This window comes from Psammomys obesus, unplaced genomic scaffold (genome assembly GCF_907164565.1).
Source record: "Psammomys obesus unplaced genomic scaffold, mPsaObe1.curated_primary_1811, whole genome shotgun sequence".
Classification (NCBI taxonomy): domain Eukaryota; kingdom Metazoa; phylum Chordata; class Mammalia; order Rodentia; family Muridae; genus Psammomys; species Psammomys obesus.
The window spans coordinates 3,374,550-3,402,264 of NW_026596085.1; the positions used below are offsets into that span (position 1 = coordinate 3,374,550).

At 50.1% G+C, this 27,715-nt stretch overlaps 1 protein-coding gene across 1 annotated transcript; it reads left to right on the forward strand.

The window, feature by feature from the left end:
• Positions 1-10,335: 10,335 nt before the first annotated feature.
• On the forward strand, positions 10,336-26,515 carry Endou (endonuclease, poly(U) specific). Its single transcript, XM_055627197.1, has 10 exons — positions 10,336-10,515; positions 15,290-15,412; positions 19,176-19,238; positions 19,705-19,842; positions 20,299-20,470; positions 21,058-21,257; positions 23,886-23,999; positions 24,620-24,726; positions 25,393-25,535; positions 26,304-26,515. Exons 1-10 carry the CDS (start codon positions 10,461-10,463, stop codon positions 26,422-26,424), a joined length of 1,236 nt encoding a protein of 411 aa, XP_055483172.1. The 5' UTR covers positions 10,336-10,460; the 3' UTR covers positions 26,425-26,515.
• The last annotated feature ends 1,200 nt before the right edge of the window (positions 26,516-27,715 follow it).

Below are 27,715 nucleotides of genomic sequence, written 5' to 3' on the forward strand. Positions count from 1 at the left end.
GCAGAGTTTTCACACCTGAAAAGTCCATTGCAGGGTTTTAACTCTCTCTGCTCTCCTTTTGGGAGCCCAGCAGCCCCAGACACGCTGTCTGATCTGAAAGAAACTTCACAGCCTCCAGGATGCCCCTGAGTAAACTCCAGGGCAGCAGGTAGGACTCGGGCATCTGGAGGAGGTATGCGCAGAGCGTCAGGGTGGCAGGCACTTGTCCTGAAGGTGCAGCTGCCAGGCTCAGACTTGACGTGCTCTGCCTCTCCCGGCCTCCATGCCGCCTGACTCCTCAGCCTTAGGCCACGGAGACCTGTGTCAGCTGCTCCCAGGAGAGAGCCAAGCCATTGGCAAGGGGACATCACGGGGACGTTACACCTCAGGTCTAATGAGCCTGAGCACACCCGTGTGCATTCTTTGCCTTTGTCATCTGTGAGATCGGTGTGCCTTCACCAGAGTGACTGTCACCGTCCTATGTCTGAGGCCTGGAAGACATGCCACATCTCCCGGAGTGGAGTCTGAGACAGCTCTCAGGATGGAGTCAGCTGGCAGGGATGACAAAACCAGTTCCCTCGCCTGTGGGCAGGGAGGGAGGATCTGATGGAAGAGTGCAGAGCTGAGCAATCATGAGTCCGGGCCCATGCCTCAGTGAGTCAGGAGTCCCCGAAGCTTCCTTGTCCTCTGAGCCCACTGTGAATGTTTTAGTCAAGGCCATGCCAGGCACCCTCAGTCCTTTGCCGTCATCATTGCCTCCAGGGTCACACCAGCCCGGCGATGAGACAGACTGTCCTTCACTTGCTTTAATTTCTTCTCGCTGGTCAAACTTAACTTCTGACCAACATTCAGGGCTCCTTGTGTGTCTGCAGCTCACTAGACAGGCTGCAGCTTCCCAGCCGTTCTACTCCAGGCTGGACCTCTTTGAGCCTGTTGGGAGGAGTTCTGGCAGGAGAACAACGCCCTGGTTGTTGGGGACACGGACTTGGGGAGTCGATGTCCAAGCCAGGTCACCACGGGAGGACGGGGCAGAGAAGAGTATAGAGTCCTTGTAGTGGCAGTCTCCTGCCGTTCAGCGGGGGATGGGGAACCTGTTCTGCTCACTAGCAGCCCAGGCCTGTGTGTATATGTGGGTGGTGATGGATGCTCCCGAGGCCAAAATAGGAGGCAAAGATTACAGGCCTCCTAAGAGACCGAACAGGCGAGGGAACCTGACATCTAGCCTTTAGAAAACGTGGTTGCTTGCACCCTTAATCCCAGCACTTGGGAGGCAGAGGCAGGCAGATATGAGTTCGAGGCCAGCCTGGTCTAGAGTGAGTTCCAGGAGAGCCAGGGCTCCACAGAGAAACCTTGTCTCGGAAAAACAGAAAAGCAAAACAAAACAAAAAAACCTTGTTACCTAGAGAGGTAGAATAGTTCTTTCTCTCCTCTGTCTCTCTCATCTCTGTTTCTCTCCTCTCCTCTCCTCTCTCTCTCTCTCCCTCTCTCTCTCTCTCTCTCTCTCTCTGTGTGTGTGTGTGTGTGTGTGTGTGTGTGTGTGTGTGTCTTGTGAGGAAAAGCAGAATGGAAGGAAGGACCCTCCTTCCCCTTGCCATCCCTGTAAGGGCTACAGCCACAGGCTGGGCCAGGCTTGGGCTTCACTAGGGAAGGTTATGTCTCCAGCAGTGATCAGCGCCTGAGGAGAAGTTGGAGCCACCCCTCCCCAGTCCTTCAAGCTTTATTGCCCACTTCAGGAAAATCAACACAAACCTGAGACCCACTCAGAACTCAGCTGGGTGGGAGCAGGCTTTCACAGGCTTCTCAGCTTTGTGTCCCCAACAGCCCTGAACCAGAGACCACTCTTCTTCACCAGTAGCAAAAAGTATATGTTCTGATGTTGCCGTTATTCATGAGATTTGTCAGGATAATAATAGTCTGAGATTTGAATACTGCCTCTGCTCTCTCTCTGTCACACTTTCACATCTATGACCTTATTTTTATCCTTACGACAGAAAATAGGAACTGCAGGCTATTTTTCACCCTGTTTCACAGTCAGGAACTGAGGGATAGAGATATTTGCCTAAGGTCACCTAACGGCTTAATGACAGGGTGGCTGGGCGAAGTAACTGTGCAAATAACAGCCATGTCACCTCCCCAAACCCCATTTTCTTCTGTAGGAAGAGCCCAGGCGTGGGGTCCTTTCTCCCCGCCTGGCAGCATCTGCTTTCCAAATAGAGAGTGAGGGCTCTGTGAATGAGAACAGCTACCCTAAGCTTTCTGGAATGAACCATTCAAAACCATGAGAAGATGGAGACAGCCGAGGGTCAAGTTTAGAGGGTTGTGAAGGCCTGCCCAATCTCACCTCTCATCGGAAGACCAGAGAACTGTTCTCACACTGAGGCGCGTACTCACAGGGCCCAGCTCATCAGCTTGCAGAGCACTGTCTCTTGCTGAGGGAGCTTCCAGTTCATCCCTGGTGTGAGCTGCCTGAGCTGCTGACAGGTACGGCTGGCTGTCAGTGGCTGGAGCCAGCCCTGGTCTTGTTCATAATTCCTCCCTTCCACATGTTCATAGACAAATAATTGGTCTTCTCACGTGTCTGCTAGGGCCGTGGGCCTGCTCACCCAGGCCTGTCTACTTATGCCCATTGATGTGGATATCTCTCTTTCTATCCTGGACCTTCCCCATGAGCTGTAGCCCTTCCATAGCCTAGCTTGGTGGCACCTCAGGATGAAGGGCCTTATGGCCCAGGGCAGGTAGTTGTGCCCCTCTTACTAGTGATGAAGCTGGACTATGCTGACGAGGCTGCTCAGGAGCAGTCTCTCTCTCAGGCCTGAGGGGACTTCCTGGAGAAGGAGCACTGATGGGGTAGAAGTGAATGGAACACAGAGGGACCTTTGAACAGGCACGCACACGCCTCTGCTGGATGCAGGAAGAAAGCTTAAGAGTTTGAGCTGGTTGTGCTGAGAACAATGGATACTGGTGGCTGTGTGGATGAGGGCTGGCCATGCAGCCCTTGGATCAGGTGTTGGAAATGAATGGGGGTGGGGGCGTCTCAGAACAGTAACCACACAATCCAAAGCATGTTGGCAAAGTGAAAAACCGTGTACTTGTATGAAAAGCTACATAGTCCCAGGTCAAGCATGCTGAGTGGTCACGTTTATTCCCACACAGGCGTCCTGAACCTTAATCTGACAGGTCAGAGCTTAGCCTCACATCCTCTTAGGATGTGCTAATTTAAAAGTGACATGGTTTTGGCTGGGTGCGGTGGCACACGTCAGTAATCCCAGCACTCGGGGTGGCAGAGGCAGGTGGATCTCTGTGAATTCGAGGCTGGTCTAGTCTACAGAGTGAGTTCCAGGATAGCCAAGGCTACACAGAGAAACCCTGTCTTGAAAAACCAAAACCAAAACAACAACAACAAAACAAAAACGGGGGGGTACTGATGAGCAAAGTTTTTGTCCCCTGCAAGACAAGTTTTTAAGGAGCCTGAAACGTTTGCTGTTCCTTAGGGAGTGTCCTCTCCTACGTCTGCCCACATGCATGGGTGCGTAACTGCTTACCTTTCCCTCCTCGGAGTCTGGGCTGTCTAGAGAAAGCCTTCTGTGCATGTGTAACCTAGCAACCTGCTAATGAACATTTCTAGTCTTCATTAGAAGGGGACAAACAGAATTGCTCCCAGGCGATAGCAGTAGAGGGGTGCTCGGGACAAGGCCCAGGGTGTTGCCTGGGGAGATGGAGTGTCGCAGCAGCTCTGGGGAGTTGCAGGACAGGAGCCAGAGGGCAAAGCAGAGCCCGCCTCTCTCAGCTCTGCCAGGGAGTCTGAGATGTACCCAGTGTCCTGCAAGGGGAGCAGGTGGGTGGGAAGGCTCCCTGTGTCTTCTCTTCTCTTGTCTTCACAGCAATCAGCTGTAGGTGACTGCAGCTAATGGTGTGCCTCAGCAGTGTTAGGGATGTCGGCCTCCCAGGGAGCATGCAAAGGCTGCAGGCTGCACCTCAGAAAGCAGGCTCTAACCCGTGAGTTAGGCAGTGTAGCTCATTGACGGGCCAGTGGACCCCAACACCAAAACACTGACAGTCTTCATCTCTACATTTATATTTTACAGTTATTTTTAAGACATGATATGCTTTGAGTCTGTTTTAAATCTCTCTCTCTCTCTCCCAGAGGCTTTTTCTAGTCATTGAGCCTCCCCTCACTTGAGAGTAGGTCTCCTATATTCTAGGTTGACCTTGAACTTGGTATGTAGCTAAGGATAACTTCAAACTTCTTTTAAAGACTGCCTTCCTTGTGCGCTGGTGTGTTTGTTATTTGTATGTATGTGCACTTGTGTGAGTTTTATGTGCACAGAGGAACTCAGAAGAGAGTGTCAGGTCCCTTGGAACTGGAGTGAGTTACAGGCAGCTGTGAGCTGCCAGTTGGATGCCAGGAACCAAGCCCAGGTATTCGCAAGAGCAGTAAGCACTGCTGTTTTTTTTCTTTTTTTTTTTTGAGACAGGGTTTTTCTGTGTAGCCTTGGCTGTCCTGGACTCAATTTGTAGACCAGGCTGACATCAAACTCACAGAGATCTACCTGCCTCTGCATCCCTGAGTGCTGGGATTACAGGCGTGTGCCACAGTGCCCAGCTAAGCACTTTAAAAACAAAACAAAAAAAAAAAAACTTTTTTCTGAACATACATTTAGTTATACATAACAATTGGTTTATTATGGCATTTCCATTCACACCACACATACACAGACACACACATATGGTATTTTTATAGTAGTCACTCCATTATCTTCTCTTTCCCCAGCCCGCACTCCCACTAGGAACCTTTGATCCTCCTGCCTCTGCTTCTAGAGTGTTGGGCATACAGACCACTGACTGCTGCGCCTGGTTTCTGTGAGGGTGCAGAGGGGATGCAGGGACTCATTTACCTATGGACAGTGACAGCCCCAGCCCCTACTTTAGTTTTTAAAAAAAGGCTTACCCAGTTTTGTCACGTGCTAGGCACTGTTCTGCAGGTTCACGTACTAAGTCACTTAGTCCTCCTGGCAGCCTTGTTAGGATCCCTTGCTTACTCCCTTTTGCATTGGCAGGGGAAACCGAGGACTGAGGGGTCATGGGAATTGCAGAAGGTGGTGAATGGCAGAGCTGGGATGGCAGAGGCAGCCCGAGGGTCAGTGTCTTAGTATTGTGTCCTGGTTTCTGGGAGCAATTGCATACTAGATTGGCAGAAGCAAGCGAGTGAGTTTCCTGGAGGCAACCCTCTCTCTTTTTTTTTTTTTTTTTTTTGCTCGACTGATGAATGGGTGTATCCCTGGTATAGGCAAGGCCCCAAGGATTTCACCTCAAGACTGCTTATTGTTGCTATACTGCCTTTCCATGTGTGTCTCATATACCAGGCATGGCAGAGACCCTCACTGCTCATGGCTTCACTCTGTTGGGCAGATTTCCTGCAGATTATTTTGAAGATGTACCTTCATAGAGCTGTTTAAACAAATTTGATGGTTTCATAACCTCTGACAATGATTCTAAAGAATTTCTGACTTGATTCAAGTAATTTTGAAACCCTCCTGCAGTGTCACTCAGACTGCTGGGAGCTCTATGAACTTCCATATGTCAAGCACTTGTTTTACATTCATTCTAGGTTTAAACCAGGAAAGAGGCCCATGTTATAAGAAAGACCATATGAATATAAAAACAAAAAATAAATGGTTAGCTATGTAAGACAAGACAAACACCTGTTTCTTAAAAAAAAAAAAAAACCTTGACTTTAAAAACTTGCTTTGAATACATAATGGACATTTGAAATAAAAAGAAAAAATTCTGCTTTGAATTTATAATGAGCATATATAAAAACGATTGCTTTAAACTTATCTAGTTAGATATTAGGATCAACAGTCCTGCCATAACTCTCTTTTTAATGTAACAATTGTATCTATTTTTGAATGATGTAATTTTTCCATACATTGAGAACCTTTGTATTAGAGAATATAAAAACCCTTAAGTATGTTGAGGCCCACTTCATCCAAAAATGTTTCTGTCTGTCTATATTGTGTATGTGTATATTTATATCTGCATGTTTACATATATGTGGATGGATGGTGTCTTTGGGAGCTCCCTTGTATTGTCTAGTGACTGTATGGGTGCATATGCCTTTTGTTTGTAAATATCTGCCTGCTTTGTCTCAATTTTACATGTTTCTAAGTTATTAAGTTTAGTAAGTGATAAGCAGTCTGGAGTGTTTTATCAGCCTTCTTAGCTGGGACTCTACCTTCCAGTAAGCCACTGTTCATTGCTGAGCCGTTAAGTTAAAAAGAACTAAGGTTTTCTTCTTACAGCCCTTGTATTTACCTCAAGAAACTGTCAGGGCTGCGGCCGCTTGCGCTCCAAGTTAAAGGAGCCACCTAGCTTGACTGATTAAGACCCTCTGCTGTCTTTTCCTTTAGAGGCTCTCATGACCAGCAGCCCCTGGGAGTTAAACTGTACATATAGAATTAAACTGTATATATAGAGCGAGCCCCAAATAGAAAGGCGACCAGCCTGGAAGCTTAAGAGTAAAAGTGTGTATACAGAATAACAAGGCTACCAGCCTGAATGATTAAGAGTTAAAGTATAGAAAGAAACACCAGCCACCAGCTGGTCATCACCCCGACGCTGTGGCCCATCTTGGTTTACCCTGCGTGCTGGAGCTGGTCTCTAGGACCCGGTGGCCCAAACCAAAACTTTAAATATAATTATCCCAATGTCTCCTATCTCCCAGACTCTGGCTAACACACTTTGTATCTCCTGTGCCAACATGTCTGGCACAGCGACATTACTAATCTGCTCAGTGCGTGAAGAAACGAAGGAATGCTTGAGAAAGGGGAAACTCCTCATAACCTGACTCCCTGGCATAATAATCATGGTAATTTTGACAGTAGATTTTCACATATGGATCAGGAACTGCTCCTGGCAGTGCTGTGTCCTGTCATCACCCTTGAGAAGCCAGAGCAGTTTGACTATGCCAACACACCCGGGGCAAGAAGCTGGTAAGGTGTGAGCACCTGGCTTGGTCAGCCTAGGGCTGGTCTCTTTCTCTTTGTCTCACGTTTGCTCACCGCCTTGCTGTCTCCTCTAGGCTCCTTATCTCTGTCTGCCAGTCCCATCCACGTCTTTCAGTGTGTGCTGAGCTTAGGTGCTTTTCAAAGTGGGTGGAGGACCTGCCATAGTAATTTTACTTCACCATCACTGTTGAGGTGTATAAAACATTCATTGGCACTTTTGCCTACCATTCTTCAAGTGTTTCAAGCAGGCAAGTCATTACCCTGGGGTCCAGGGGAAAAAAAAAAAAGAAGTTATGTCACAAATTCAGAAGCTGCTAGAATCCTGGGTTCTGTCTATCCCCGTTTTGGCTGCTCCTTGAAGTTGTAGCGCCAAAACTAACTTACTAGTGGTGTGTGAGTTAGTTTGGTGTTGCTGCTGCCTCTGTTTTCCTAAAACCTTCCCTCTAGGCCTTAGTGAGAAGAAACAAGGTGGAAGGCTGCCCAGTTCCCTTGTGCATTCATGGTAATTCCTGGACGCATATTGACTGTTCTCTAACATGTGTGGGATGGCTGTACTAAGCAGCCAACGGGACAACTTGGGATCCCCAACTCAAGGGATTTCAGAGATGAGCTACAGAAACAGCTGATGGGCAAAAGATTAAGTGGGAGTGTGGAGGTTACCTGGTGCCATCGAGAGGTGGATGTGGTGTGTTGGAGGTACAAGATCATATCCGGAAGAGAGTCTACAGCAGGAGGGGTTCCTGGAATCTAGAGGATGACTGATGGTTGGACAGCCAGTGAGAAGAGGGCATTCTAGGCAAAGGTCACTGTGGGTGTGGCTGGCTGAACCATCTCCAGGCATGGGACTCTGAGAAGAGCAGGCCCAGGCAGGAACAAATTGTGATGCTGAAAGTCAGGCTGCCCGGACTTCAAAGGAGAAAGCTTGGAAAGTCGCATGTGCTGCGGAACATTCAAACTGCAAAACCCACATGTGGCCGGTGGTAAGCCTTAGTGAGATCAGATGTGGAGGGCTGTGCTGGGCCTTCTTCCTAGGGTCAGGACAGCACTCACAGGCCACAGCCTGGAGGTCCAACATCTTTATGGGTTGAGGTCCCTTTGGAAGCTGAGTCTGCACCCCCTCCCCTTGGAAATGTAATTCAGACCTCCCGGGGCTGGGACAGATGAAAGTCCTTGCACGCTCTGCTCCCAGTTGACATTATTTGGTCTTGGTTTCACGGGACCAGCATGGTGGAGTAGGCTGGCCTGGAGGCATGGGTCCCTTTTTATATTCCTGGGGCCAGTTTCTCTCTCTCAGCTCTCTGGTCCTGCCAGGTCCTGGTTCCCAGTGAGCCCAGAGATGAGTGGCTCCCTGCTGGATCATGTGTACTCTTTACCAGCAAGAAGTCAGTGGTTTCAGGAAGGGCCCAGGGACCGGGGAGATAGCTTCCTGTGAAAACACGAGAACCAAAGTTTGGATCCTCAAAATCTGTGTCAAGGCCAGACACGGTAGAGCTGAGTTTGCAATTCCAGAACTCCTTTGTGGGTACAGGAGGTGGTGAAGACAGGGGGATCCATGGAAGCTCCCAGGTCAGTGAGTCTGATGAACGCAGCGGGAGACACAAAGCCCTTGTCTTAAATGACAGCCAACACCTGGTTGCCCTCTGACTCCACACATGTACTGTAGCATGCATGAGCCTGTACTCATACACAAAAACATACGCACAGAGAGAGAGAGAGAGACAGAGAGACACACATAGACAGACAAGAAAGGCAGATATAGATGGACAGAGATAGATAGATATAGAGATGATAGGTAGATAAGTAGATAGATACGTAGAGCTATAGACACACACAACACACACACACACACACACACACACACACACACAGAATATTTTAAAGGCCTAAAGCCAGTTACAACATAGCACTTAGCATAAAGTGGCAGGTTAATAAATACCCTGACAGAATACCCTCTTTCCACATCTCTGGCAGCTACCTGACTCCTGGCCCGAGCCCTGGCAGCCTCAGCCTTTCCCTTCTTCCACACCACCGCAAAGGCCACACCCCACCCATTTCATCATATCTGTTGACAGTCTTTCCCTACACCCTTCATCACACATCTCTCTTCATTCCTGCCCCACTCAGGTCTCAGCCTTCTGGAGTTTCCACGGTGGCTCCCTGGAAAGGATTGTCAGGATGGAAGCCTATGTGAGCATTTGGCTGAAGGAGAGATGAGGAGGAGGGGCAGTGGGGTCCCCTTTAGATGGGCTAGCAGATAGAGAAAGCTGCTGGGGCTAGTGAGTCTATGGGCACCTGCCTTAGTTAAGGTTTCTATTGCTATGATAAAACACAACAAAAAGCAACATCAAGGGGAAAGGGTTTCTTTTTGTTTTGTTGTATCAAGACAGGGTTTCTTTGTGCAGCCTTGGCTGTCCTGGACTCCCTTTGTAGACCAGGTTAGACTCAAACTCACAGAGATCTGCCTGCCTCTGCCTCCTGAGAGCTGAAATTAAAGGTGTGCACCACCACCATCTGGCTTCAGCCTGCTTTCTTATACAACGCAGAACCACCTGCCCAAGGATGCCCCTGCCCACAGAGGGATGGGCCCTCCCACATCAATCATCGAACAGGAAAATACTGTGCCGATTTGCCTATAGGCCAATCCTATGGGTTTCCAAGATTCCTTCTTCCCAGATGGCCTTAGCTTGTGTCACGCTGTCATAGCCAGCACAGGATCCAGATTCCTCCACAAGTCACCTCTGCATGAATGGGCTGAAGAGTGCTTGCTTAGTGATGTGATGTCTTCCCCACCACGCATCCTTGTATCGTTATCTGTCTTTATCTATACCAGCACATCTTAGGTTGTAAAGTCCTAGGGGTGGGGAATGAGATCTGAGGGAGTTGATGAGCATGTCAGGGAGGATGTACCCCAATCTGCCCAGGAGGGAAGGCATTCCAGTGACAGTCCAGCAAGCATTAGGACCGTGGAAGGGATTTCTACACGGTAGGAGAAGCGGAACTGTGTGACCTGTTCTTAGAACCCCAATGAATCTGAATCTGAATCTACAGTCCCCAGCAGGCCAGGTCTGTGACTGGAGTTAGGTGGGAGCTTAGATTAGATCACCCAGAGATGAGCACATCAGTGTCCTTAACTTGAATAAAGAACCTGCCAGACTAGGTCCATCTTGCTGCGTCTGCTGGTGTGGCCTATTTTCTAGCTACATATAGCAAGCATTACCTGTTTTGAACATCTGGCACTACCTGCCTGCTTAGTCACCTTTTCTCTCTGGCTTCAAACAGTTGCAGGGCCCCACCTCCCATCCACCTGCGATTCATCCCTCCCCCCTCCTTCCTGGAAGGATCTAGACACACCAGATCCACAAGTCCTGATGTCTTTAAAAGGATCTTCCTGGGGAATCCGGCTCCTCTGTGCACTGTGACATTCACCCTGATTGTAGTGGCAAGTCCAACGGCCATTCCACTGCAGCTGGCATCATGAAGGCCTGTGTCCCTCTTATAGTGGCCATGCTCTGTGGCCTGGCCTGGGCTGGTAAGTCACACTCTGTTGGGCATGGGAGGAGGGTGAATTGCCTAAAGAACAGAGGGCTGGTGCACGTGACAGAGGATACATGTCCTAACCCAGTGGACCACTTTGGCCTGTCCTTGCTTGAGGTTATAGGATCAGTCGCTGAAGTTGGCTAGTGATTGTGGAGGCTCAAGTCTTGGGGGGGTGGGTCAGCTCCAACATCACTGGAATAAACCCACTCCATACTTGGCCAAGGCTTTGTTTTCCTGGGGCTGCTGCATGGTGTAAAAGGAAAGGAGGTCCCTGAGTTGGGGTTACCTGGTTGCCCTTGGTCACCCTTGGCTGCCTGGTGAGATGGGCATTAAGGGATGGGTGGGTTCAGAAGGAAACCAAAGCCCCTGACTCAGAGGTGAGCCCTGCCCGGCTACACAAGGGTTAGAGAAATGGGTTTTTACCTCAGGTTGGGGGAGCCAGACAGTAGAGAAGGGATGTGCCCTGCTCTGGCAGGCAGTGTGAGAAGGAGGAGGTGCTGGAAAAAGGAAAGTAACACTATCCTATTCAGTAACTGTGCAAAATGATGCTGCTGTGTCAGTTAGTGATTAGTGGGGTGCAGGGGCTGGCCAAGGGAGGGGGCTGAGCTGAGGGGTGTGGGCAGTATCCTTCTCCGCCCCAGGAGCGCCAGAGTTCCTGTGGCTCCACCCTCCCAGGCTGTTCTTGCCTCAGACTGGTGAAAGGATCTGATAAGTTAAAAACAGAGGACCAAGTGAGGGCCCAGCCCGTTGGAACTTGTCAGAGCTGAAGCATAAATATTTCTACCAAGGAGCTGACTTTTAGTATCTTTCCCCATCAGGCTGTGTACAGGGAGACCCCAGTGGGATTCCCACATAGATAAGGCACGGAGGACAAAGAGCCATTCTGTGGCCCTCAACGCTGTATACGCCTCTTTGAGGACTCAGCTCTGCCTGGGTCCTGGGTCTGGAATGGGAGAAGAGGAAAGAGAAGGCCAGGCCCGGGATCTTACCGCAAGTCTGCTCCTTGGAGGGATGAAGGAGGGCCTGTGGGACTCTGTAGTGTAGAAGGATGCTCAGAGGGCGTGGGTTCTGCCAGCCCCAGGAGAGGATTGCGTGGGAGATATCCGGTCTTACAGGAGGTTTCTAAGGTCATGGCCATAGTGGTTTCAGAGGCACAGGCGGCCCTGGGCTACTAGGGGTGAAAGTGTTGGTTAGCTTCTGCTGTGAGGTGGATTGGAAATGAGGGTAGGGTGGAGAGACACCAGAAGGCAGGAGTGAGCATCCAGCATCTTCGGACTAGGATACCAAAGTGTGAGCCATGCCGGGAGTCATGGCACAGGCCACAGTCTGCAAGCCAGGGATCTTCTTCCAAGGACCGCGCTGTTTCAAATGAACAGGGGCAGGAAGTTGGTCTTGGAGATGAAGGTTTTTGGTTCGCTAGGTTTCCATGGAAATAACGTCTGGGTTTCCCTGAGAGACAAGCATGTGGGGATGCCTCAGTTGTCAAAGGGTCTGAGGTCTGACAGGTGAGGATGCTGTGTCCTCCCAGGTTTGGTACCAACCTGTCCTGAAGGCCAGTGGGGAAAGGGCTCGTAGGCTGTAGCATGCTAAGGTCCGAGAGGATGCAGAGAAATGTCGCTTCTCACAGAGGAGGGAGCTAGAGCTCTCTCTGTGTGGGGAGCGTAAGGCAAACCCAAGGCAGAGAGGGAGACAAAATGAGTAAGAGCAGAGGAGAATTGGAGATGGGGCAGAGGAGTACTGATGTGGGCCCCAGCTTGGTGAGTGAGGCTTTACAGGAAAGCTTTGTGACAAAGGGAGGCACTGGGTGGGGGACCTGGAGTCATAATGAGGAGTCACCTGGTGTCCCCAGTACAACAGCTGAAGTTCCTGTAAGGAAAAACCCCTTCCTCCCCTGCCCCCATGACCGAAGTTTACCTTGAAGCAAAACGGATGCCTGTGAGACGTGTTGGCATCAGGTTCTCACTGGGGACAAAGCGCTGAGGCAGGGATGACAGATCCGCACAGCATGGGCCTGTGGGAGAGCTCTCCTGAACCCACAGCCAGCTTTTCACTTGCCCTTCTCAACTCCTGCCAGCTCTAGAACAGGGAGGATTCCATCCTTGGACCGGCCTCGGTGGCCCATTAGGAGCAAGGCCCTCACAAGCTTGCATTCACTCCCTCGGGACTCTGGTGTTCTGCCAGGCTGCTGGGCAAGCAGCTGACCCAGCCTTCCTCCTGTACTGAACACTTTTTGTTAAGACCTTACCGTTTAGGTGCCAACTGAGATGACTTAAGATTCACGAAGGGTTCCCTGTGTGCTTGGATGGGACAGTGGCAGTGATGCCCTTTCTTCTTGAATACTTTGGAGGCCGAGCCCACAATATGCAATGGCCTCAGGGTCTGGTTTAACCTTGACCTGACACCTCTCTGATGCAAAGAAGAGGCTCATAATGATGATGAAGTCAGCTGGGAAACCATCCCAGCACACATGCGCTAACCACCCACCTCACAGCATGGCCCAGCTGAAATGGGGGAGGGAGAGGGTCAGGCAATGTAGTCTGTGGGCAGGTTCCCTGACCAGGGATGATTGCTGCAGCCAGTCTGGACATTTGCCGTCTGTGATGATAAGGATGTGGAATGTGCCATTGTTTATTTATGTAACAAATACCGAAATGGCTCTAGTCTGTGTCACACACCACAGGAAGCCCTTTGCCAACTCATTTACTTCGTATACATATTCTACGAGACAGACTCTAAATTTTTCCTATTTTTACAGATAAGGAAAACAGAGACACAGAGAGTTAAATAACTTGCTCAGGATCACACAGCTGAAAAGCATGATAACCAGGATTTCAACCCAGGCAGCTAGGTCCCAGAATCCAGCCCTGCTCTGCTGTGTACCCCTTGTTAGGCATGATAAAACGCAACACCAAAGCTAACCTTAGTCAAAACATTCTTCTCCCTTTCTAGTCCTGGTACATGCTCAGCCCTAAATGTCAAGTTTAATCTTACTTCAGTTCTTACCCAAATACCAATACAAAAGTGTTACTTTAGCAATCAATTTAGTGCAAGCTCCTCTTTGCTGTAGCTCTAAATTCAAGGACAGCTTCAGCCCTGGTCTAAGTTAGGTTTGTATTTTCTCATTGGCCCATTACAGATGTTCATGGCAGTTTTGATTCCTGTGGCTGGGTTTTTTTTTTTTTGTTTGTTTGTTTGGTTTTTGTATGTTTATTTCTTTGTTTTCTTTTCTTCTTTTGAGACAAAATCGGATGCAGCCCAGGATTTTATCTCACAAGTCCTGGCATTACAAACACATGCCCGGCTTCTGAGTCTGACCCTGACATTCTGCACAGCCCTCACCCTGACCTACAAGCCCAGTGTTCTTGACACCCAGGCCTCAGGAGGCATCACAAAAACAGCCCTAGTTCAAGAGTAGAGAAACTCCTCTCTCCACTGTCTGCCCAGCATTTGCTGTGGTGGGCATAGTGGGACCCAGTTCCTCTTTTGGAGTGGGAATGTGTTTGTATTGTTCTTTGCACAAGTTCTGCTCATTGCCAGGTGTGCTGGCACAGGCCTTTAATCCTAGACTATGGAGGCAGAGGCAGATGGATCCCTGAGTTTGAGGCCAGCCTGGTCTACAGAGTGAGTTTAGGACCGCCAGGGCTACACGGAGAAACCCTGTCTTGAAAAACAAAACAAAACAAACAAAACAAAACAAAGGTTCTGGTCATATGCCTCTTGTGACCAAAAGCTTTGCTTCTGTAAATGGTTTGTCTGGAGCGAGGGATGTGGTCTGTGGTTGCATAACAGAATCCTGTCCCAAAGCCCAGTTCTCACCCACATCGGCCTCATTCCCCACCCAAGCACAGAATGCATTCCAGAGGCTGGAAAGAGCAGAGATGTGACATGGGGAAAGAGAGTGCTTGAAAGGGTCAAGGAGGAGAGAACAAAGAACAGAAAGGGGGTAGGAGTAGAGCGAGGGGTGGCCTCAAGAAGCGTCAGGAGTCACTGATGCCACTGCAGTGACTGTCCTTCATCTACAGGACAGGCCAGCGAACCTTATCCTGGCCACCCACCTCTTTCTTCAGCCTTTTGGGAGAACATAATTTGTGGCTGGGCAGTGGCTGTATACTCCAGCCAGGCCATCGGTGTCAAGTCTGGGACGATCTTCTTACTGCTCACACGCTGCCTGTTTCTGTCACAGGTCCCGCAAACAGGCGCCAGAGTGCGAGCCTTGGTTGGTGGTCTGAGCCTGGGGCATGCCGGGCAGACTAAGAGCACAGAGATAGCCCATGGCAGTTCAGTATCCAAGTGGGTTCCATTGTAATAGGAACAGGGACTGTCTCTGACATGAACTGATTGGCCTGCTCTTTAATCACCTCCCCCTGAGGGGGAAGCAGCATTACCAGGCCACAGAAGAAGACAATGCAGCTACTCCTCATGAGACGTAATTGACTAGGATCAGAAGGAAGGAAAAGAAATCCTCCCCTATCAGTGGACTTGGGGAGGGGCATGCATGCAGAGGGTGGAGGAAGGGAGGGATTGGGTAGGGAGGAGGGAGGGAACCTGAGGGGGGATACAAAGTGAATAAAGTGTAATTAATAAAGAAAAATAAAAAAAAGAGTAGAGATAGGGAAGGCCTACATTGAGTCGGGAGGCTGTGAGCATGCTTGTCCTGTAGGCAGCGTCGGCCTCTGCTATTCCCTTCCCTGAACCCTCCTGCAGGGCCGGTTTAGGAAAAGCTTGGGGTCCCTGAAGCGCTAAACTGCTGATCTTGATTGTCGCAGGAAACCTGGAATCGTGCACATCTCGCTGCAACGAGAACTTTAACCGGGACGCTGCCTGCCAGTGCGACCGTCGGTGCCCCTACCACGACGATTGCTGTGCCGACTACGAGCATCTGTGCGCTGGTGAGGCACCTCGTGAGAGGAAGGGTCTGGAGACACAGTGGGCCAGTCTGTGTGCAAGTCTGAGCTGGTGTCTGCAAGGCCAGAGCAAGGCTGGAGTCGGAGGAGAAGGTTCCAGGACCCCAGAGAGAAACCGGAGGACAGGGACAAGGGTCAGGGATGTAGCCATCACTCCTCCCAGGTTTTCTAAGAAGTTCTTAAACTAAAGTAGAGCAGATGCTATTGACCTGGGCGATCTGCGGGAACTGTCAAGATTAACAAGATCTTGAAAGTTTAAGTACTTTATTCCAAAAAAAGGAGAAACAAAATTCTACTTGGGTATATTTGAGGTTGTTCCCCATTAGTCACACTGGAAAGCACACACATAAGAGGTAGGCAGCGTTCAGTCTGCACGACTCGGGGAAGACAGCATGGCCTCTGTGATGTCCTTAGCAGAGACCATGCTTCTCCAGGGAAGCCACCACTTGAAGCTGCCTTTCCCATGCTGGGTGCTGTGGCACACACCCTTAAATCCCAGCACTCTGGGAGGCAGAGCCAGGTGTGAGTCGGAAGCCAGCTTGCTGTATATACATAGTGAATTCCAGGACAGCCAGGGACTACATAGTGAGAATCTGTCTCAAAACAACAACAATAACCAAACAAACAACAACACGCCTTTCCCCAAAAGCCCACTTAATTCTCTCCCAGCACAAATTCCTCCGCTCTGTACTGGAGACTGAACCACAGGTCTCAGATGTATGAGGACAGTACTCTTCCACTGAGCTGTATTCTCAGCTCATTTTCAACTGTTTATTTTGAGACAGGCTATAACTAGGTTTCCAAGGTCAGCCTTGAGCTCACTATGTAGCACAGGCTGGCCTTGAACTTGTGACCCTCCTGCTGCAGCCTGCCAAGTAGCTAGGATTACAGACTTTTATACCCAGGCCCCGCTAAGTGAATACTTTTTGACAGATTATTTCTTAAAAATTTTTTTTTCAATTGTGTGGCTGAGAAGGCCAGAGAAAGGTGTTGGCTCCCCTAAAACTGGAGTTATGGGCTGTTGCAAACTGACCTGTGTGCTGGGGACCCAACTTCCTCTGGAAGTGCAACTGCTCTTAACCCTTAGCCCTTGAAAAGTCACGCTGAATAGGCCCTTTGTTTAGCCGCTCCTGGTGTTGCACACTCCCTGGTAGAAAGATCATCTGCTGCTGTGACAGGAAGCCTTTCTGGCTTCCTTGGCAGGCCATGCGCCCGACTCCCAGGAAAGCACAGTTGCAGGAGGTGGAGAGCCCAGTCCTAGGGATGGGACCAGCGTATGCGGTTATACAGGTTGTGAACTGCATGAGGCCACCTGGCTGAGGCGGAGCAAAGCCCAGTGTGCACCCTTCTCAGGAGGTGTGAGCGCTAGCGAAGATCCAGGTCAAAGAGGAAGGAATGCCCCCCCCCCTCTTTTGTTTTGTTTTGCTTTGTTTATTCTGGTACAGACGGGGCTTCAGGGCTTCTCGTAGCCTTGGCTGATCCAGAACTCACTCTGCAGACCGGGCTGGCCTCAAGCCTGGAGACCCTGCCTCTGTCTCCTGAGTGCTGGGACTAAGGGCATGCGCCACCACCGCCTGGCAGAATACCTTTTCTTAATTTGCTCAAAGGTGTCATCTGCTGACCCAGCAGGGTGCTGCCACGTTTCCACTCACACGAAACTTTCTTCAGTTTACACAAAATCCACCTATAGATCCACTAGCAGAGGCCCAGGCCTAGAGCTCGCTGGCACATTCAGAGTCCAGCTGTTTCTGCTGGGCTCTCTCTCAGCAGTCGAGGAAAGGTCTGTTCACCTTGAGCCATTATGCCAGCCTTTGAAGACAGAGGCAAAGCCAGCCTGAGCACCACTGCGGCCCCCTGCTCCTGATTCGCAGCTCAGAGCTTTTCTTTCCATGGAAAAAAATCTGGTTGAAAGTCTTGAGCTGGTTGAAAGTCTCAGCTCACCAAAGTCTAGGCAGCGTAGGATGCAGCTAAGAAGCTTGCGGATTGCCAATGCTTAGAACACAGCCTGGTGCCAGGCAACTGGATATGTCTCATGTGAGTGAATAACCCGACTTGTGGCCCTGGTGACAGTGCAGAGCTGTCTAGCAAGCTCACCAACAGACTCAGAATCACCGAAACAGTGCCTTTCCTGGTGGGTCTCAAACTTTTTCCACTTGGCACTACTTTATGCCTGAGAGACTTTCATGAGACTTTGGGCCTGTAGCTATATGAAACAGGTATACATATCAATCATTTACTGTTACAGCTGAGTATATGGAACCCCTGACACTTGGAGAGTGGAAGCAGTAGGCCTAGGAGTTCAAGGCTATCCTCAGCTACATAGTGAGTTCAAAGCCAGCCTGGGCTACCTGAGGGGCCATCTCACACAACATATTAAAAAAAACAACCGAACAAAAGACCCTGCAAATCCTGGGCCACACTGCAGTCCTGGACCAGAGCTGACTTGCTGGCCTTGTGTGACCACATGTTCATGTGCAGTGAATGTTGTATGTTAAGAACCAAAACGTGCGGTGAGGTCACATAACGCATGCTTGTCTCTTGCCGGGAAGCACCTCAGGTTCATTACATTTTTGATTTGGGGTTTCATTTTCATCCATGGCCCATTCAGAAACACGTTGCTGTTGGCCAATTCTTCATGACCCCACGTTCAGTTCTATGACCCCATATGAGGCTGGGACCTACAGTTAAGCTGGGTCGGGCCAGCGGTGGGGAATGCTCTGCCTCTGTTAGCCAGAGCTCTCAGAAGCTTGCGTTTGCACACAGTGTGGTAAACTCTTTGAGATGGCTGTGCCGGGGATTGTGGCTTTAGGTCCCGAAGTAAGCGATTGCCAGGCACTGGAGCTGGCACATGGCTAGTGCAGTTGCTATGGCTAGCTGTCTTAGGCATCTAAGGCAGCAAGAGAGTACAGTAGCTGCCAGTTAGGGGGTCAAACTGCCCCATCCCCCATCGATTTACAGGAAAACATCAGAAGGAGTGTTTACAGATGAATAGTATCCCTACCATCATCATGATTTTGAACAGATTTTAACAGTGCTTCAAAATACTTAACACCTGCCCAGCCCCTCAGGGAGAGGTGGCTCCCCCTCAACTCTCTTAATAGGAACAGGATGTTCTGAACTGAGGAGTCTTGTCATTTGGAGAATGCTAAAATACTCTATTCATATGTGGTAACTCAAATTGGCTTTCAATCTAGAAGGGACTCCCCCACCTCCTCCTCCTCTACCTTCTCCTCCTTCTCCTCTTCATCCTCCTCATCCTCCTCTTCCTCTTCTTCCTTCTCCTCTTCATCCTCCTCATCCTCCTCTTCCTCCTCTTCCTTCTCTTCTTCATGCTACTCATCCTCCTCTTCCTCCCCCTTTCCTTCTCTTCCTCCTTCTCCTCTTCATCCTCCTCTTCCTCCTCTTTCTTCACCTCTTCATCCTCCTTACCCTCCTCTTCCTCCTCTTTCTTCTCCTCCTCCTTTTCCTCTTCATTCTCCTCTTCTTCCTCTTTTAGTTCTTTTGAGCACAGTGGGCACCAAACACCAGAATGGTAGGAAACTTGTCACCTGGGGAAATTATGTTTGTTAGTTTTCCCTAAATTTTCCATAATCTGACCTTGGAAAGCCCTCCTTCCATCTTCAGTCCTCAGCCTTCAGTGTCAGGGGTTTGTCCACATACCACATGCCTTGAGGCTGGGAGCACAGAACCCGGTATAAGCTTGAGGAAAATCCCAGGATTTGGGTGACTTTATTTTCCTACATTACAGCTGAGGAAGACCCCCCAGAGCCAAAGGCATTCCTGGACCCAGAGAATGAGACGCCAGCCAGCCGTAAGCCTGAACCCCAGATGGGACACCACAGGGTGACAAGGGGAGGGTGCGCTACACCAGAGGCGCCCAGGCCTAAGCCAGAAGAACGAGGCTGGATCTGCTGAGGGGATACAGTGATGTGATCCAAGCAGCCAGGGGGAGGGGTGGCCAGGAAAACATCTGAGGCCTGGGGAGGGGAATGAAAGAGATTTTATTTTTAGAGTGGGGAGATTATAAAAACAACAGGTCAGGGAGTAGAGTCCAGCATCAGAAAGCAAAGGACTTCCTGACTGCAGGGTGTGCAGGGAACTGAGCTTGTTTTGTTGTGGTGGTTTTTTTCCAGGAGACCTTTAGCAAGGAGCCCAGCTAGGAGAGTGGGTCGATGGGCTGGTCTTTAGGCTCCTAGCACATCCTCTAGAGGTTGCCAGGGACATACAGACAGACAGACAGACGGACATATACATACACCTCTCCCCTGTCCTCTTAGATCTGTACTCTGCGCCAAGCTCCTGCCAGGGCCGCTGCCGGGAAGACTATGACAAGCACCACGCTTGCCACTGCAATGACCGCTGCCAAGAGTTTGGGGACTGCTGTGAGGATTTTGACAGTGTGTGTGGAGGCCACGGTCAGTCTGCTCCGTCAGCACAGCCCCAGACACTCAGGAACTCTCTGGAAGCTTTCCCCGTGTGGCCCTTGGATTAGCAACATTAGCAGCGTCTGGGGATCCTTAGGAGAGGCGAGGAACCCTAGGCCTTGGCCCAGGCCTGCTGCCCAGAAACTCTAGACTAGGTTCACCATTCTACAAGCCCTCTAGGGGATCCTCACGCCCACCTCAGTTTGTGACCCTTCTTGGTGCCCCAAAGGGTGATGTGGACATTAAGTGCACATTCTGTGGCAATGCCATGTGCCAATCCTGACAGTCTTCTACTGTCTGGCACTCTAACTGCCGAGTATTGGGTGCTGTCCCCCTCACCAGACCAAGCTTCCAGAAGGGGCCAAGAGGGAGATGCTACTGATCTTCAGACAGGTGGCACCCACCTCCCTCTAGCTCTCAGACCATCCCTCTTCCAATTCCTCTTAGAGGGCTTCTCCCACAGCAGTGACGCCGTAACCAAGGAGGAACTTGAGAGTATCTCTGAGACAATCTACAGGGTGGATATCAATAAAGCCCAGAAGAAAGACATTGTCATCAACAGTCAAAACCACATCTCCCAGTCAGAGACAGGAAACCAAGTGGATCGATGCCCGGAGCCGTGAGTGCCCCTCATTCCTTTCAACCCCTCACCCTGTCCCTTCCTACCCTCACTCCGTTGATGCCTCAGACCTCTGCTCCTCAAATCAAGCAAGCTCAAAGGGAGAGGGGGAAAACTGACGTCCAGAGTTAGGTTAGGTGGTGTATAGCTGGGAGGTTTCTGCGGCTGGCTTTCCAAGAGGTGAGGTAGAAGAAAACAGACCTCATAGTTGGCCTTCAAAAGCACCTTAGTGGGGCGCTGTTGGTGCACGCCTTTAATCCCAACACTCGGGAGGCACACGGTTTTCTGTGAGTTCGAGGCCAACCTGGTCTACAGAATGAATTCCAGGACAGCCAGGGCTACGCAGAGAAACCCTGTCTTGAAAAACCAAACCAACCAACGAGAGAAGCAAAACAAACAAAAACCAAAAAAACCCCAAACCCAAACATCAATAAAAAACAGTACCCCCCCCCAAAAAAAAACCCACCTCATGTTGTCTTTTGCTCGTGAATCCATCTCTATGTGCTGCCCCTGGCCTGTCTGGAAGGTTTGGGGGGAGAGTTTCGGCCATTTCAGGCCTTTTGATGGTCTCCATCCACTTGCCCCAGGCTTTTCACTTACGTCAATGAGAAACTGTTCTCCAAGCCCACCTATGCAGCCTTTATCAACCTACTCAACAATTATCATCGGGCCACGGGACTTGGGGAGCACTTCAGTGCTCAACAGATGGAGGAGCAGGATATCTTCCTCAGGGAAGTCATGAAGACAGCTGTCATGAAGGAGCTCTATGGCTTTCTCCATCACCAAAGTGAGTGAGCCTTCCCTGCTGCACAAGCTGTGGGGGGTGGGGTGTCTTCAGGAGAGCCAGATGCTTGCTGAGGTCTCCATGTATGTGTGTGTGTGTGTGGTGGGTGAAGGCAGGATGTGAGAGCCAGTAATGGAGCAGGAGGCACAGTGTGGAGGCTAGTAACAGCTAGAAGGGACCAGAGACAAGGCTAGAAGGACGCCACAGAGATTGGGGGCCCTAGCAGGAACAGAATGACCTAGGCTTGCTAGCTTGCTTGGGTCATCCCACCCTTTGACTGAATGTCATTTATCTTGTGAGTTCCCTACCTTCTGAATGGAGCGAGGGCCCCCCAACCCCAACTCTACTCCCACCCTGAGCCAGAATTATATCAAAGCTGTGCTTTTGGGGAAGTGGAGTTCCCAATGCCTCCTTCGCCTGGACAGCAACAGAGAGCCAGCAAAGGCTCAGGGAGCACATTCTATCAGCAAGTGGTCTGGCTGGACCACCTCCAGATACAGATACGTGCAAATCAGACCAAAAAAGGTTTCGGCTTCAGGACTTCTTGGCTCTGGGTCCTGTTTGTTAGTTTCCTCTGGATTCCTTTCCTGAACTCTGGCAAGCTGGACTCTGTCTCAGAGGCGGATCTGTGTAAGTCTCCCTTGCTGGCCCTGGGGACTGTGTCCAGGCGAACCTGGTACTTTCTGTCTGCAACCTTAGAAAACAATAGTTACCAACTCTTGTTAAGAGGCGGAATGTGTGAGGGAGTCTGGAAGATACACGCAATCCTGTGACGCCCCCTGGTGCCTGCTTTCTGGTAAACACATGCGAACAGCCTGTGTTTGCATTTCTCAACCTTCTTTAGAGCTGCGACCTTTTAATACAGTTCATCATGGTGTGCTGACCCCAACCATAAAATTACTTTCATTGCTACTTTGTAACTGTAATTTTGCTACTTATATGAATCTTAATGTAAATATTTTTGGAGATAGTGGTTTGCCAAAGGGATCATGACCCACAGGTTGAGAACCACTCTTTCAGCAAGAGAAATAGAAGTTTAGCCAGGCTGGAAGAGCTAAAGGAGCCAGAAGCAGCCTTCCAACACACAGAGCAGGCTTCCCAGCACTCATCCTCCCTCCCTCACCCCAGATCCCCCTTATCCTGCTACGTAGGAATCCTAGGCTCCAATGGCTCATTCCAGCATCCCTTCGGAGTTTGAGGGATTAGAATATGGCCCAAAACTCAACCAGATAGCCTTGGTTTGAACTCTTGGTTCTGCTACCACTGCTTGTGATTCTGGTGTTATAGTTTAAGGGAGGCTCCCAAATTTTCGATATTAGAAACATAATCTCAGCTGGGTGATGGCATGCAACTTCGATTCCAGCACTCAGGAGGCAGAGGCATGTGGATCTCTGTGAGTTGGAGGTCAGCCTGGTCTAAAAAGTGAGTTTCAGGACAGCCAGGTCTACACAGAGAAACTCTGTCTTAGACTCCCTCCCCAAACTAAGAAACAAACAAACATCCCATAATCTCTAGTGTTGTGTGTTAATGATATCTAGAGAGGAGAACTTTTGGGAGGTGACTCAGCTTCAGATTCAAGGGTTATCAAGAGTGCTTTATTATGGAATCTACCTCTAAAGTATGCCTATTTTCTTTGACTCTTCTTTTTTTAAAGATTTATTTATTTTCTATATGAGTGCTCTATTTGCATGTACACCTGCATGACAGAAAAGGGCATCAGATTTCAGTATAGATGGTTGTGAGCTACCATGTGGTTGCTGGGAATTGAACTCAGGAGCTCTGGAAGAGCAGACAGTGTTCTTAATCTCTGAGTTATCTCTCCAGCTCCTTCCTGGCTCTTCTTACATGCCAGCACTTAATATTTGATTTCCTAAACTTCAGACTGTGAAGTTACCCAAACTTCTATTCAATATAAATTATGTGGAAGCAGGGAGGTAGTTTGGGCAGCACGTGGCAGGCCACGCACCTGCCCCATTCCCTTGTTACCGCTGTAGTCTTATCTTTGACATACGGTCTCTGAAAACTGATGCTCACAGAGCATCGAAAGGGGGACACCCAGCACGTACTAATAAGGGTAACTATTTGGTCTGTGGAACTGCTCTGTTGCTTCATGTGTAGTCAGTCTTGTTTTCCAACATTGTTTCAAGTCCTTGAAAGGAGAGAATATTCCTGGTATCTGGTCTGGATCCTCCACATAATTCTGGAAGTCCCTGATTTAAAACTTCAGCTCTGACCTTCCCCAGTGGCCCCTTCAACAGCTCCACTTGGCTATCTGTTGTTTACATAACACTGTGAGGAGAACTCACTGTTCCCACCTCATCCCCAGACCTGTTCCTTCCAGGGTCTTCTCATCTCATAAACATCACTGTAATTCATCAGTTCTCGTGCCCCGAGCCCAGAAGTAGTTAGTGTGTGTGTGTGTGTGTGTGTGTGTGTGTGTGTGTGTGTGTGTGTGCACCAAGCATACATGTATGTGCACTACTCCTCAGTCCATCGAGCATGCAGAATGAACGTCTGGTAGCATTTGTTGAACCCTCATCTCTCCTGATGTGCTGGAGCAGGTACCCTTTCTTGCTCCCCAGAACCTGAGCCACTTCCTTCCCACGGAGTCCTCTGTTTTTCTCTCCACAGACCGCTACAGCTCTGAACAAGAGTTCGTGGATGACTTGGAGAACATGTGGTTTGGGCTCTACTCAAGGGGCAATGGAGAGAGGGATTCGAGTGGCTTTGAACATGTCTTCTCAGGTAGGCTCACTCTGCTTGGCTGAGGGGAGTGTGAGGGACAAAGGTGAAGGAGAATGTTTCTGCTCAGGGGGTGGACAGTCCTGAGCGTCGGTTAACAGGCATCGGAGCCACCTGGCAGCGAAGGACTCCCAGGCCAATTATGAAGGCATCTGAGAAATCATGCTGAGGAACGACAGTCGCTCTGGAATACCTAGGAGGGAAAGAACAGCAGTCCCGGAGTGCCCAGGGTGCTACCTAGGATGAGCAAGCGTTTGCTGGCATGTCTGCCTCTGAGCAGGTCTCTGTTCCCATCGCTCAGTTAGGAGCTTCCTATAAAGGCTACTGTGTTCCTTCATCCCTTAAAGTCCCCTGAGAGCCCGGCTTGATCCTGTGGAAATAGAGCAGTGGATTTTCTAGGAGGAAGGAATCTCCCGAGCCTTGAGCCAAAAAACAGAAAACAAGCATCCAAGGGTGTCAGGCAAGGGGTTAAGTAAGAATAGTCAGATAAATACTCAGCTGAGTATTCTAGAAGTCAGAGCCTGGGGATGGGAGACAGGCTTGGCATGGACTGGTAGAAAGGGGGCTGGAGGGGAAGGGCCGGGAAGGGAGCCCAGACCACCCGCCTTGACTCTTCATTACAGGCGAAGTGAAAAAGGGCAAGGTCGTTGGCTTCCATAACTGGATCCGCTTCTACCTGCAGGAGAAGAAGGGTCTTCTTGATTACTACAGCCACAACTACGATGGGCCTGTGAGTCCGTGGGCCGGGGGAGCCTCTTGGGTGCCCATACTTCCTGCTCTGCCTCTGCCTTCCAAGTAATCAGACTTGCTTCTCACTCTGGCCCTCACAACCACCCAACAGGGACTGTGGATACTCCGTCCTTATCTGCTAGAGGGCAGATTTCCACCCCACTCCCAGCAGTGAAGCCTCCAAAACTGCCAGGGACAGGAGGTAGAGGGCACCACACCCCAGTGGGAGGCCAAGGCCAAGGCCAAGGGCCAATGCTTAGACCGGAGAACAAAGGCATGCATCTACCTGCCTGAATGTCCTTAGAGGCATTCGTTGGCCTGGCTAGCTGAGCTGGACTCCACATGTTGCATTAGGAACCTTTGGTGCCCTACACCAGGAAACGATTTGGGGGCAGCGAAGGCCTCTGGCATCTGGAGGGCCATAGGGAACAGCTGTGTTCTTGCACTCTGCCTTGATCTTGTGGACATTACTCTGACCTCCTTGCCACTGGAAGCTGCAGACAGCGGGTCTGAGTGGGACTTGGGCACTTTGCAGACAGAAGGTGTCCCTTCTGTCTGTTTAAAGAAGCCAGTGCCTCCAGAAGGCTTCTCATGGCACCCCATAAACACTAGCTGACTGTTGGTGCCTGGCTCTATCACGTGACCTCTACCGACCTTTCCTCCACAGTGGGATTCCTACCCCGATGTCCTAGCCATGCAGTTCAACTGGGATGGCTACTACAAGGAAGTGGGCTCCGTTTTCATTGGCAGCAGCCCTGAGTTCGAGTTTGCCCTCTACTCTCTGTGCTTCATCACCAGGCCAGGCAAAAAGTGAGTATTGGGGGTGGCCATGGGACTAGGGCAGAAGGGGGATTCTCCAACCACTGTCATCCAGGATAGCTGCTCAGTGGCTGGGGCAGTTGGAGAAGCCATTGTTCTTACCTTCAACAACGTTAGTAAGGAGTTAGCTTGGATCGGCTGCTGGTCTTGCTCTGGCAGCAGAACCATCCCCTTCCTCCCTCCTCGAGTGAAGCATCCGGCTTGTAATCGACCAAGGAGACAGCAGTGCAATTGTCCTGCATCTCCGAGGCTCCCTGATTGGCACATGAGGCACATGAGAGAGCCACAGAGTCCCAAAGAGAACAGCTGATAATAACTGGCCTCTGTCACTTGAGAATGTGTTTTGGGTCCTAATACTTTCTGTTTTTATTGGGGTGGAGGCTTTTTTTCACCGTGTAGCTGGGGTTACAGATTCTCTTGCCTCACAGCCTCTTGACATGTGCCACAGTGCCTTGCTCTGGTCCTATTGCTTCCAAAGCAGAGAGCGAAGAGCCAATTTCTGAAGTGTTCAGCTTGAGGAGTTGAGAGTATTTCTCTGGAAAGGACGAGGAGCATGGTCTCCTAGGCAGAGAGACACCGAGGTCCAGGTTTGGAAAGCTCGCTGCACACAGGGAGCTGGAGTAGAGGCTTGGGAATGCAGGCACCTCTGTCTGGGAGGCCGGGGCCCTTCCGCGAGAGATGACTAGGTCTCTCCCATCTGAAACAGGGCTGGGTGAAGTTGTGGGCTCTGCTGATTCGATTCATGATCTTCTCCTCCAGGTGCCACTTAAGCCTGGGTGGCTATCCTTTGGCCATCCAGACCTACACCTGGGATAAGACCACCTACGGAAATGGCAAGAAGTACATTGCGACAGCCTATGTGGTGTCCTCTACCCACTAGAGCTTGCAGCCAGATGGGGTACGAGGACAGAGAGCCAAGCAGAGTCCCGGTGCTATTTGCTCTTTACTGGGGAGGGGAGGGAGGATCTGGGAAGAACCCCAAAGCTCAGTTTTATGAAAGGAACCTCAACTCTAGAAATGCCCACATGGGAGAGAAAAGAAGATGCAATTAGAGAAGGCAGAGAATCAGCCAAACTTTGTCTTCTTGTATTTTGGCAACATGAACTAGGAAATTGAGCTCTCTCTGCCTAGAGAGGGTAGCAGCCCTCAAGAGCTCTATGGTACAGTGAGGCCATGAGCAAGTCCTTGGCCTCACACTTCCCCCTAATGTGAAGGGGAGGGGCCTTCCCCTTTTCCTCCTTGGGGCTTGGGGAGGGGGTGATGCTCTCAGTACTGTGACTGTGAAGGGGTCTTCAGTTGTTCGTAGGAAGAACAGGTAGTAGAAATTTGGGATTACCAAATGGCTGTCACTGCACATAGCTCTGCAGCTGCATCTCAGCCTTGTGCTGGGCCCCTAAGCACCAAGCAGGTGAATCTTAGGGAATCAGACCCATGACAGTGCAGAGTTGTGGGTTGGGGCAGTGAGAGGGCTAGGGCAGGCAGATTCCTCAGTCTTAAATGCCTGTGTGGCCAACTCAGCATCTGCTTCTAGAAGTTTCCCTGCTCACAGATGTTTAGTGCAGTTACACACCCGGGTTTTGATCCCACATAGTGTTTTGTTTCGTTTTGAATGAATTCCCCTCGTAAGGGGAAGATTGAACATCAAAAGTATAAAAGAATCTATAGCTTGGTGTCACAGACAATTATATTAATGTTTATCCAGCTGCCATAATTTGAAACACTCTAGGCTGGGAGAAAAGGGACCCCAGATTCCTGTTTCAACCCCAGTGACGTATTTATTCCCTCCTGATGCTCAGGAGCCAGATGTGGCCCTGCAGAGCCAGGCTTGTACCACAGCTTAGAAGCATCAAGTTTCAAATTAAAGCCACTGGAGAAATCCCGAAATGCGTCTCATCCTTGTGTGTGTCGACCTTGACTGGAGCAGGACTGGGGGTCCTTGCAGCCTGGCTCACAGAATGTGGGGTCTGGCTGAAGCCTGTGAGGGTCACCAAGCCACCAAAAGGAAGAAAAGAATTCTTCCCAGTGCAACTGTAACCTCACATATGTGTTGTGAGAATGGAATGGTGACTGTGGCTTCAGCCCCAGGAACCAGTCCCTTTGTGGGCGTATATGTGCACCCCCTCCACACACACACACACACACACACACACACACACACACACACACACACA